Source organism: Vipera berus, assembly GCF_964194415.1.
Source record: "Vipera berus genome assembly, chromosome: W".
Lineage (NCBI taxonomy): Eukaryota > Metazoa > Chordata > Lepidosauria > Squamata > Viperidae > Vipera > Vipera berus.
Genome location: NC_138210.1, coordinates 53990702 through 54001657, shown reverse-complemented (window position 1 = coordinate 54001657; position 10956 = coordinate 53990702). Strand labels below are relative to the sequence as shown.

At 44.9% G+C, this 10956-nt stretch overlaps 1 protein-coding gene across 1 annotated transcript; it reads right to left on the bottom strand.

The window, feature by feature from the left end:
• Positions 1–344: 344 nt before the first annotated feature.
• On the bottom strand, positions 345–10582 carry LOC308676777 (ER lumen protein-retaining receptor 1). The gene is made up of 5 exons (XM_081342799.1): positions 10287–10582; positions 8959–9059; positions 7834–7992; positions 6592–6844; positions 345–1073 (listed from the first exon to the last, which is right to left on the bottom strand). The coding sequence occupies exons 1-5, from the start codon at positions 10375–10377 to the stop codon at positions 1039–1041; spliced, it is 639 nt and encodes a 212-aa protein (XP_081198925.1). The 5' UTR covers positions 10378–10582; the 3' UTR covers positions 345–1038.
• Positions 10583–10956: the final 374 nt, after the last annotated feature.

Sequence of the window (10956 nt, the reverse complement as noted above, 5' to 3'; positions counted from 1 at the left end):
TGGAAGTCTAGATTGGCTGAAACATGGCTTCAATTAGTTTCACTGATTGTTCAGGTTCATTGCATTAAAAATGTTCTTGTTAAATGAAAACATACAAATTTGTTATCAACTCAGAGATGATGTAGTATCAAGCAGCAGCAGTTATGTGGCATTTATAGAAAACATGTTCTAATACAAGCATTTAATATAGGCCCCAGGAGAATAAGTCACCGCTTTAAGAGAGATCAGAAAAAGCAGGGGAAAAAAGTTAATAGGGGATAATGAAGACATGAATAGCACAATATACCCCGAAGCACAAAGATTACAAACACAAAAAGAAGAATTTATTTTTATTTAAATTCCCATCCTTCCCACAAAGGCACTAATTAATAAGGGGAAAAGTTTTTCGGTTTTATTTATAGTGGATGAAGATTTAACCATCAAATAATACAAAAATGAAGAGAAAGTAAGTGACAAATATTTAAAGGAGAAGGTATTTTCTTGCCACTAATGTTTCAAAAAGTGAGATCCAAGGAAACCCAGACTTAAAAGAAAAAAACAATTTGTAAGCATTCCTGTCTATCTGGATAGCTTTGTAGCACCAGGCCTTCATGAACAGAAAAGCTTGCATTTCATATTAGCGTTTATCAACATAGCACCCAAACTAAGAGGATACAGATAACAGACTTTTTTAAAATGTATTTCCTACTTGTGCTGATTCATCAAAAAATAATACTCAAGCATTATAGACACAGAGAATGATCAAAATGGGTTAAAAAACCCAACAATCTACAATCTACATATTAACCAGGAGTAGTCATTGTTAGCTTGGGATTCAAGCTGTGCTTCACTTCACCCCCAACTATAGCAGTCTGTTTTGTAGAAGGACCGTCCATTGTTTTGTCTCGAACCACGCTCAGATCAAAGTTCAGGGTGGAAGTTGAGATCAACAGGACACTAATATTTTAAAAGAAATCTCAATCTGCTTGTCTAATTTTCTGTGAAGCTTTCCCTTCATTCTCCTTGGCCAAAGTATTTAGTTGCAGTCTTGATCTTAACTTATGCAGGCAAACTCAACTTCTTGCCTTTTAGAACTGCAAGAGGAAATAGAAATAAGAAGAGGTAAGAACTTATGAGGCGTGTACTTCATTAAACTTTAGGCAACGTACCAAATAATACAGTGCCATTGCTTCTAGAGAGAGAAAAATGTATTTTAACTATATTTTAATTAAACCATTAACCAAGAACAGTCAATATACATAGTACACCATAACATTTGTGCTCTTATTTCATATGCTGATAGCAATGCTTTATTTTTATCCATCTATCCGTGCATCAAATTTAGATACTGGCCATCTCACCCTCAGAGTGACTCTGGGGTGTACAGATAAAAGCATAAAAACCACATAAAGTTGTATCAGTAAAGGGAGGATTTTTGGGGGCGGGGGATGTTAGTCATCCTATCAAAATAGCACTATGAGCACATGATATATGTGCATTAGCAGTACTGCCCAAAACAGCCTTTTGAGGACTGAGCAATTTTACTGGGCATACTAACATAACTCTTATGGGAATCAAAAAAATGAAAAAGGATGTAGGGCAAGAAGTTATGGCAGAATAGAAATATTACATACTGTTTTTTCCACTGTATCTATTTCAATAACAATCCCAATTGTCTGCCTAGCAAAAGCAATACAGGCACTCTTCAACTTACAACGGCAATCGGGAGCAAGACTGCTGTCATTAAGCAAGGATGTATACAGTACAACCCGGTAGTTCAGTTGCTGCTGTTAAGTGAATGCCCTGGGAATTAGGTGAAGCAATTTCCTGGTGGCTTCCCACAATGTACTCAGTGGGGAAGCTGGTAAGAAGTTAAAAGCCCCAGGCATGGCTGGGTGGAAGAGCGAGTGAGGGGATGTGAGGGACAAGGTGTCAAGTGCTTGAATTTCCAGCTCCAAAGGCTTCTGAAGCCTCTCTACTCTGGGCATGAAAATCCTCCGTGGCTGAAAACTCTGGATTTCAGCACAGTGTTTTCAGCCAGCATCCAGAGAGGCTGGAGGCTGAATGAAAAAGTTCCATGCCGAAAGCCAACGAGGAATCTGGAGAAATAACTCTGTGCCAAAGGAGAGCCCTCTCAACTTGGGGTGGATGGGTTGGAAAACACCCTGTGCCAAACCTCTGCTTGGATTTCAGCATAAAGCTTTTTCAGCCAGCCCCCAGAGACGACAGAAAAATCTCTAAGCAGGCGGCAATGGCTTGCAACCTTCCCTTCTGGTTTTCCTATCGACATTCTGGGGAAGCCAGCAGGAAAGATTGCAAATGGTGATTGCATGCTTGCAGGACACTTGGCAGCTGGTCGTAATGGCAAACAGGATGCCAAGCGCCCAGATCACAATCACATGACCACAGGGGTACTGCAACAGCATAAGTTCAAGGACCTGTTGTAACTCCCTTCATTCAGCATCATTGTAACTCTGAACAGTCACTGAACAAACGCTCGTAAATCGAGGACTACTAACAAGTGGAAAATACAAGTTGCAGAAATCCAGAATATTTTTTAAAATCAAGTAACAAGAACTGGGTATACTTAGCAACTATGCAATGTCAATATCTGTTGAAGAGGGACAGGAAAAAGGGTGGGGAGCTAGACTGAAATGGGATTTCTGGAGGAGACATCTCTAGCTGTGTGGCAAACTAAAACTTTTTCTTATGGTTGCTTTTAAGCCTCTGTATATTTTGTAATTATACTTTAGTGGTGAATGTATGCCTATGTGCATTTACAGAGGTCTCCAAACTTGGCAACATTAAGAGTTGTGGACTTCAACTCCCAGAATTCCTCAGCCAACCATGGAGATCTTTATGAATGAACATAGATTGAATAAAATCTTGGACTTTTTTTTTTTTAAAAAAAGACACATTTCGTTAAGGATTTTAGTATTCAACGAACAGTTCTAATAATTTTGATGCTACAAGTAAAAATAGTAAGAAAGCAGCAGGCGGTTACACGGAGGGCCATATCAACACCTGGGATCGCACCCCCGCTGTCTTCAAGCGGTGGCGTGCTCCGATCCTCCGGTTGGTACCCGTTTATCTGGGGATGAGGAGGATCAGGCCCCTGAGCTCAGGCTGGTGTACTTTAATGCCAGATCCGTTGTGAACAAGGCTCTGATTTGATCGAGGAGGAACACGCAGATCTGGCATGCATTACAGAAACCTGGTTGGGCTCAGAGGGAGGTGTTCCTCTGACTGAGCTTTGCCCTCCAGGTTTCTGTGTGTTACATTGGCCGCGGGCTCAGGGCAGGGGCAGTGGGGTGGCGGTAGTTATACGGGAGACCTTATGTCCGCGGGAGACCACTATTGTACAGATAGGCGGGAGTGAATCCCTCCTCCTGAGGTGTGGCCCTGGGACTCAGTTGGGCTTGTTGCTAACATACCTGGTGCCCAGCTGTGTAGCAACGGCCCTGCCCGAGCTTCTCAACGCCCTCTCAGGGTTGACGGTTGAGTTTCCCAGACTTATAGTTCTGGGCGACTTTAACTTGCCTTCTCTGGGAGGGTCGTCTGAGTTGGCCCGGGAGTTCATGGCCTCCATGACAGCCATGGACCTGACCCAAGTAATTCAGGGTCCGACTCATGGGGGCGGACACACTCTCGACCTAGTTTTCTTATCTGGGCAATGGTTTGATGATCTGGGAGGGGGCTTGCCAACTATTGTCCCCCTGTCATGGTCCGATCACCACCTCCTGCGGTTGGTCTTCCGCTATGCCACCCCCCGCTGCTGGGCTGCGGAACCGACCAGGTGGTTCCGCCCTAGGCGCCTAATGGATCCGGAATGGTTCCAGACGGCACTTGGGTCTATACCTAACCCCCTCGCTCACAGCCCGGTCGACGCCTTGGTGGATGCCTGGGAAAGGGCTGCCACCGAGGCGCTCGACTGTGTTGTACCTTTGCGACCCCTGACCCGGCGCAGATCCCGGTGGGCTCCATGGTTTTCTGTGGAGCTCCGGGAGATGAAGCGTCGGAGACGAGGTCTAGAGAGCTGTTGGAGTTCCAGCCGGTCTGAGTCTGACCAATTGCGGTTAAGAACCTTTACGAGGTCTTATCTCGCAGCAATGAGGACAGCGAAGTCTAATTACTTCGCTGCCCTCATCGCGTCCGCAGATAATCGCCCGGCCACCCTGTTTAGGGTGACTCGCTCCCTCCTTAATCAGGAGGTGAAGGAGGAGCCCTTGCAGGGGCGGGCCGAGTAGTTTAGCTATCATCTGATGGACAAAATCGCTCAGATTCGAGCCGGTTTGGATTCTGACTGGGCAGAGACTGACAGGAAGGAATCGAGCGGTCTAGAGAATGTTACCTGGAGTGAATTCGATCCTGTGACCCCAGATGAGGTGGACAGGATCATGAGGAGACTGAGTTCCGCCACGTGTTTATTGGACCCGTGCCCCTCCTGGCTGGTATATGCAGCCCGGGAGGAGACACGAGGCTGGTTCCAGGCAGTAATAACTGCTTCTTTGAGGGAGGGTACCTTCCCTGCCACCTTGAAGGAGGTGGTGGTGAGGCCCCTCCTCAAGAAGCCTGCCCTGGACCCGACTATTTTGAACAACTATCGTCCGGTCTCCAACCTTCGCTTTCTTGCGAAGGTGGTTGAGAGCGTGGTGGCACTTCAGCTCCCTCTGTTCCTGGAGGAAACTGATTATCTGGACCCGTACCAATCGGGTTTCAGGCCCGGGTACAGCACGGAGACGGCATTGGTTGCGCTGGTGAATAATCTCTGCCGGGCTCGGGACAGGGGTTGTTTCTCTGTCCTAGTCCTATTAGACCTCTCAGCGGCTTTTGATACCATCGACCATGGTATCCTACTGTGGCGTCTCAGGGGGTTGGGAGCACTGTTTTACAGTGGTTCTCCCCCTACCTCCTGGGCCGCTCACAGTCGGTATTGACGGGAGGGCAGAGGTCCGCCCCGAGGCCTCTCGTTTGTGGAGTTCCTCAGGGTCGGTCCTCTCTCCCCTCTTGTTCAACATCTATATGAAGCCGCTGGGTGAGCTCATTCGTGGTTTCGGGGTGGGGTATCATCAGTATGCTGATGATACCCAGCTTTTTCTTTCCACCCCAAACCAACCCAGTGATGCCCTCGACGTGATGTCCCGTTCCCTGGAGGCAGTCCGGGTTTGGATGGGGAGAAACAGGCTTCGTCTCAATCCTGCCAAGACTGAGTGGCTGTGCATAAAGGCATCTCAGACTAATCAATCTTTTCCATCATTAACTATGGGGGGTGAGGTGTTACCCCCCCGTTGATAGGGCCCGCAACTTGGGCATCCTCCTGGATTCACGGCTCAGTTTGGAAGATCATATAGGAGCCGTGGCCAGGGGGGCTTTTGCTCAGGTTCGCCTGGTGCGCCAGTTACGGCCCTATCTGGACCGAGATGCCCTACGCACAGTCACCCATGCGCTCGTGACCTCCTGGCTAGACTACTGCAATGCTCTCTACATGGGGCTGCCCCTGAGGACCACTCGGAGGCTTCAGCTGGTGCAGAATGCAGCTGCACAAGTTGTGATGGGAGTCTCCCGATACTCCCATGTAACACCTCTTCTCCGCGAGCTGCATTGCCTTCCAGTTGCCCTCCGGGTGAGATTCAAGGTGCTGGTGATGACCTATAAAGCCCTAAATGGCATGGGCCCGGATTATCTGAGGGAGCACCTGCTGCCAGCGTCAATTTCCCATCGTCCTGTGCGCTCCCACAGGGAGGGCCTCCTCAGGGTACCGCTGGTCAAGGATTGCCAACAGGCGATCACCAGAGGGAGGGCGTTTTCTGTGGGCGCGCCTGCCCTATGGAATCAACTGCCAATGGAACTCCGGACTGCCCCCGACCTTCGTGCATTTCGCCGGGACCTAAAAACCTGGCTCTTTGAGCTATCTGGCCTGGACTGAGGGGTTTTAATGTTTTTAAATTGTGATTTTAATTTTTGGGGGCTAGACTTAATTTAATTTAATTTAAATTTTATATTGTATTGTTTTTAAATTTTGCCTTGTAAACCGCCCTGAGTCCTTCGGGAGTAGGGCGGTATATAAACCGAATTAATAATAATAATAATAATATTTGTCAAGCAATTGCCCTTTAATAGAATTCCTAATTTGATTTCTGGTAGGCTAGTCCAACAGATTTTATGTTATTCAATCCTACAGAGATAGCTTTTTAGTGCTCACTGTTTGGAATATGTGAGCACTATTTTTCTGCAACTTCTTTTTGATCCTAGGAAAAAAGGTGATGAAACTGCTAATTAATTTGTCAACTTACAATTAGTAAAGAGCTATTAGTTAATACACCTCCCAGCATCAAAAAGGATTGAGTTTAATTGAAGAGTGCCCTCTAGTGAACTTCCAGCTTAGCAGTAACATTTAGTCAACACATATTGAGACATGTGGTTGAGATGTCGATTCCCAAATAAGTTTAAAATCCCAAGCACAAGGCCAGAGATTTATTTATTTGTTAAATACATTGATATGGCTACCCAACTCAAACCTGGTGACTACAGGTGGCAGAGCACTTCTCTATCTCATACTAATGGGATTTCAGTCAGCAGATCTAGTTTCCACTTGTTCTTGTTGCAAAATACCTTTCGTAATGTAGAGGTAGAAGAAATCGCAGTAGAGTATCGTTTGCACCAAACCAGCCACAATGGCAATGAGGTCGAAGAACCCCTCAAACTGGTAGCGCCAAATCCAGTTGAACAGGTAGAGGGCACGGTAGACTCCCAAAGCGAAGAGGTAATGACTTGTGATGGTCTCTGCCTCACCTGTTTTACTGACCATGAAGAGTTGTGGCAAAATAGCCACTGACTCCAGGTAGATGGAGAAGGTCCAGAGAATCTGGAAGAATCCAGAAGAAAAATAGTTTTATATTTTCCGATTACAGCTCATTATATTCACAAATTTGCATTGCCGTCATTCAGAACTGAACATTTGTGTGGTCCACCATTGCCCTGCCAGATTCAGGACAGATTTGTGTCATAGACTTAAGGATATGTCTGCTCCAACTCACTTTTTGATACTTTTGTCTGTGAAAGACTGCAAAGCCTAGTGCAGGGGTAGGCGACCTTGGCTCTTTTATGACTCATGGACTTCAACTCCCAGAAATCCTGAGCCAGCAGGAATTTCTGGGAGTTGAAGTCCACGAGTCATAAAAGAGCCAAGGTTGCCTACCCCTGGCCGAGTGCAACATGTATCTCTTTGCAAACTGTCCTCAATAAACTCTTTTACTGGGTGTTTTATGAATTCCATGAATCTCATCCTTTAAATGAATCCATGATCGTTAAGTGAATTGTTTGCTATTGGGCATTTTCTCCCCAAACTGGAACTAAACGCTGGTTTGGGACAGAAACTTCATATGGCTGAACCCAGGCTGAATCAGTCATGCTTGAGCTGCACTGAATTCAGTGAGTCAAGTTGCTCAAGATCTGGCAAGTTACAACTATATGTCTGGATTCAAGCACTCTCTTGACACTTCTGTTGCTCCAACAGACATTTGTTGGTTTGTTGTTTCTTCTGGAAAGAACAGTTCTGGTTTAAACAACTGCAGGTATATCACAATTCTATTCCAGTACCATTTAGTCAACACATGAGCAAATAGGAGTAGCTGAATACATGCGGCACCGATTTGGAAAGCAAAATTAGTTCAACCTTGTAATCGTAAAAGGAACCAGCTATAAAATAGCAGGACAAGCAGGGACTAGGATATTAAAGATGGCCATTTGCCAATTAAATGAGTAATTTTAGCAATAGGACTCGAACACATCATATAGCTTGCAAGTTAGGTATCTGGGGCTTAGGCTTGTTTATACTAGCACACATTTCATTACCTCTAGGGGTGTGAAATCATGATTTACTAGGAATGCTAACACTGCTGTCGGAATAACCAGGAATTCCACTCTGAAGGTATCATGGTTGCCATCATAGGTGGCTTTGAATTTGCTATAGATCATCCATACCGTAGCATAGGAACAGGCAACATACACCACCTGCAGGAGATAACATTGATCAAGAACTGTCACTGAGATTAAATATTGTTTCATCTCTCAGATATTTAGTGTAATCAATCCCAAAACCCTGAACCTTTCAATGCCTTTCCTTTGGGGATCTTTCTGAAAGATTAGGGTTCCTTCTTGTAAACCGGATCCCTTCTTTAAATTCCCTCATTTATATGAAGTATGAGGAACTTGAAACCTAGTTATTGCTGAACTACAGTTCCCAAGCAACTTGCCAATGATAGGTGCCCAAATTTTCAAGTTCAGCATTATCTGGATGGTCACCAGTTCCCACAACTGTTCTAATGACAACTTTAACCAATCCCTCCCCCAATATCATTAAGCTGTTTCTGTCTCTAATAGGTACGCTGAGAATTGGGACACCGATCTCAGGAATCAACTTAACATATTCTGCCACTGTTTTTCAAGGTCAGAGGTGTCAACCAACATACTGGTTTTATCCTTTAACTGATATAATAATACACTACCTGCTTACATTTTGTTTATCCAGGATTACTCGCAGGGCAAAGAATTTAAGACTAAAAACTAACATTGCTAACAATTATCTAACATTTATTCTCTGCCCACGCAGCACCTGATATCCACGTCAAAATCTTCTTCCTCAACTTAATTCTTTGTACTGTACAAATGCTGCTAACATGACAAGCTCTGTTACAAATAAATGAAGACTTCCTACTTACCAAGCGGGACGTTTCACTAAATTAGGAGGATATACTTTTGGATTCTTTTGCATAAACCACCATTATAAAAGACTATTTGCCTTATCTCATCCCCTTTTATAGCTGATAGTGGTGCCACATTACTGAAGCAAAATGTGCATAAAGAAAGAAGTACAAGACAACAGAAACTTGTAACTATTTTATTTTCTGTGGCACCGAGCCTATTAGCCTTCTAACTAGTCACAATAACACACTATGTAGTCCAATATCACTCCTGTACCTTCATGGAGCTGTTATACAACGAGATGTAGTTCGTAAATAGATCTAGGTACCGAGTAGTGAAGACAATGGCAAAGAGAGCTTGGCTCTTCCCAGAGATCCCTGCAAGAAAAGCACAAGGCACCATAACTCATGATCAGATGAGAAAATAACCATTTTTGACATTTTTTTAAAAAAAGGGCAGAAAGCCATTAACTTGATCAGTGGCTCCCAACCTTTTCTGTACCCCGCACTCCTACAACGCTTCCGATATATTCTCGCACCCCTTACAAAAGTTGGAAATAACGGCAATGAATTATGCATATAACCCTATAATTTTGAAAACCCTGATCTTGATCCTTAGGAAAAACAGAGAGGATCCTTTAAAACTCTTCGGGATTCATCATCCAGTGTCACATCTCCTTAACACAAAGAAAGTTCATAGCATTCAAACATTCAGAAGACTCAGAAGAGGCCTGGAGCTGGCACAGTAAGAGGTAGCCCAGGATGAGAAGGCATCATTAGCAACGGCGGTGGTCTTTCCAAGATCTACTCATGCTTTTTCTTCAAGTCTAAGCAAATCTACACCCACAATCTGGTTTTCCTCTTTTTCTATAGGGCCAAAGGGGTTGTAAGAAGGAAGAGATCAGCCAGTTTTATCCAATCCCACCTCAAAGTAGTTTCCATTTCATTATTCATTGCTTTTAACAAATTACAGTTTTAAAAAAAACAAGAACAATTATCAACTTTTCTGCATGAATGCTTCCTTTCTCCCTACCCTTTTCCCCCCCCAAATCCGGATGGCCATTCTCTTTTTCAAAGCAATTCTTTCTCTAAAAGCAATAAATAAAAGAGGCTTTAAATACAGAACACAGGTTTCAAATATTAACCCACAAATACTGCGTCTTTCTAAAAAAAAATGTGTCATACCAGATACATATATTAAGGGTCACAAAAACCCAGTTGAGTTCCAGAAATATAAATCTGTAGAAATAAAAGTTTGTTTCTTTTTCTTTTTTTAAAAAAAGGATAGACAGACAGACAAGAGTCCAACTTGTGTGACTTTGGAAGGTTTACTTTGAAGTAACCTGTCCTATAGCCTGGAAGTTTAACTCTCATAGTATACCCAGAGAGGAAGGATTGAAAGAAGGAAGAGAGGATTAGAGCAACTGGGTAAAATTGCACGTGTGGATCAGCCCCCAAGTTGGTTGAGGCTCAGATCCATCCATCCATGCGCTTACCGGTAGTTCCATAACAATCACTTTCAGGCCAGAAATAAAAGTCACCCAGAGCCGTAGGGAAAGGATCACTTGATCTCCCCCTTTACTCTCCCTCCCCCGTTTTCCTTACCAGCGCAGGATCTGGTCTTCCAGATCTTCAGCAGCAAGATGATTATAGCCAACAGATGCGAGATGTCTCCCAGGAAGCGGAACAGATTCATGGCGTTCCGGATGGGCTGCCCGCAGAAAGCTTCGCTTACTTTCTCAGGGGGGAAATCTGCCGAAAGAGGAGCGCGTTGGGGGGGTGGGGAAGAGGAGATCCTCACACACACACACAAAAACAACAACCGAGGGGGCGATAAAGGAGAAACGGCTTTATTGTCTCTCACTGGCCGGATTATCAAAAGGTGGGGAGGGGCATAAGGATGGCTGGGAACGAAGGCCACAAAAGGGGCGGGGAGAAAGACTGGCCACACCCACAGGTGGGCTGGGATAATCCAGCGGGTGGGCGGGGCAGCGGGATAGGAGAAGGCTGGCGGGAGGGCCGCTTGCTGTAGTTCGCCGGCGGGAGCTCCCTCCGTACGGGAAGCCGGAAGGGGGCGGAGCGTCTTCCTGAGGAGTCCGTTTTCCGAGGAATCTTTTTTTTAAAAAAAAAAAAAGCAATTCATATTTCTGTAGAACAGCCTGGCCGCGGGAAAACGGCCGGGGCGACCCGCGTGACTGCCCCAGGGCTAGGCAACCTTGGCTCTTTTATGATCGTGGACTTCAACTCCCAGAATTCCTGAGCCAGCTATGCTGGC

Excerpts from the sequence above, each read along its gene's own strand:
- LOC308676777 (XM_081342799.1), bottom strand. The coding sequence starts at position 10,377 with ATGAATCTGTTCCGCTTCCTGGGAGACATCTCGCATCTGTTGGCTATA. Across the intron at positions 9,060-10,286 it reads GAAGACCAGATCCTGCGCTG|GGATCTCTGGGAAGAGCCAA; the intron begins GTAAGGAAAACG and ends CTTTTCTTGCAG. Across the intron at positions 1,074-6,591 it reads CTACCTCTACATTACGAAAG|TTCTAAAAGGCAAGAAGTTG; the intron begins GTATTTTGCAAC and ends TTCCTCTTGCAG.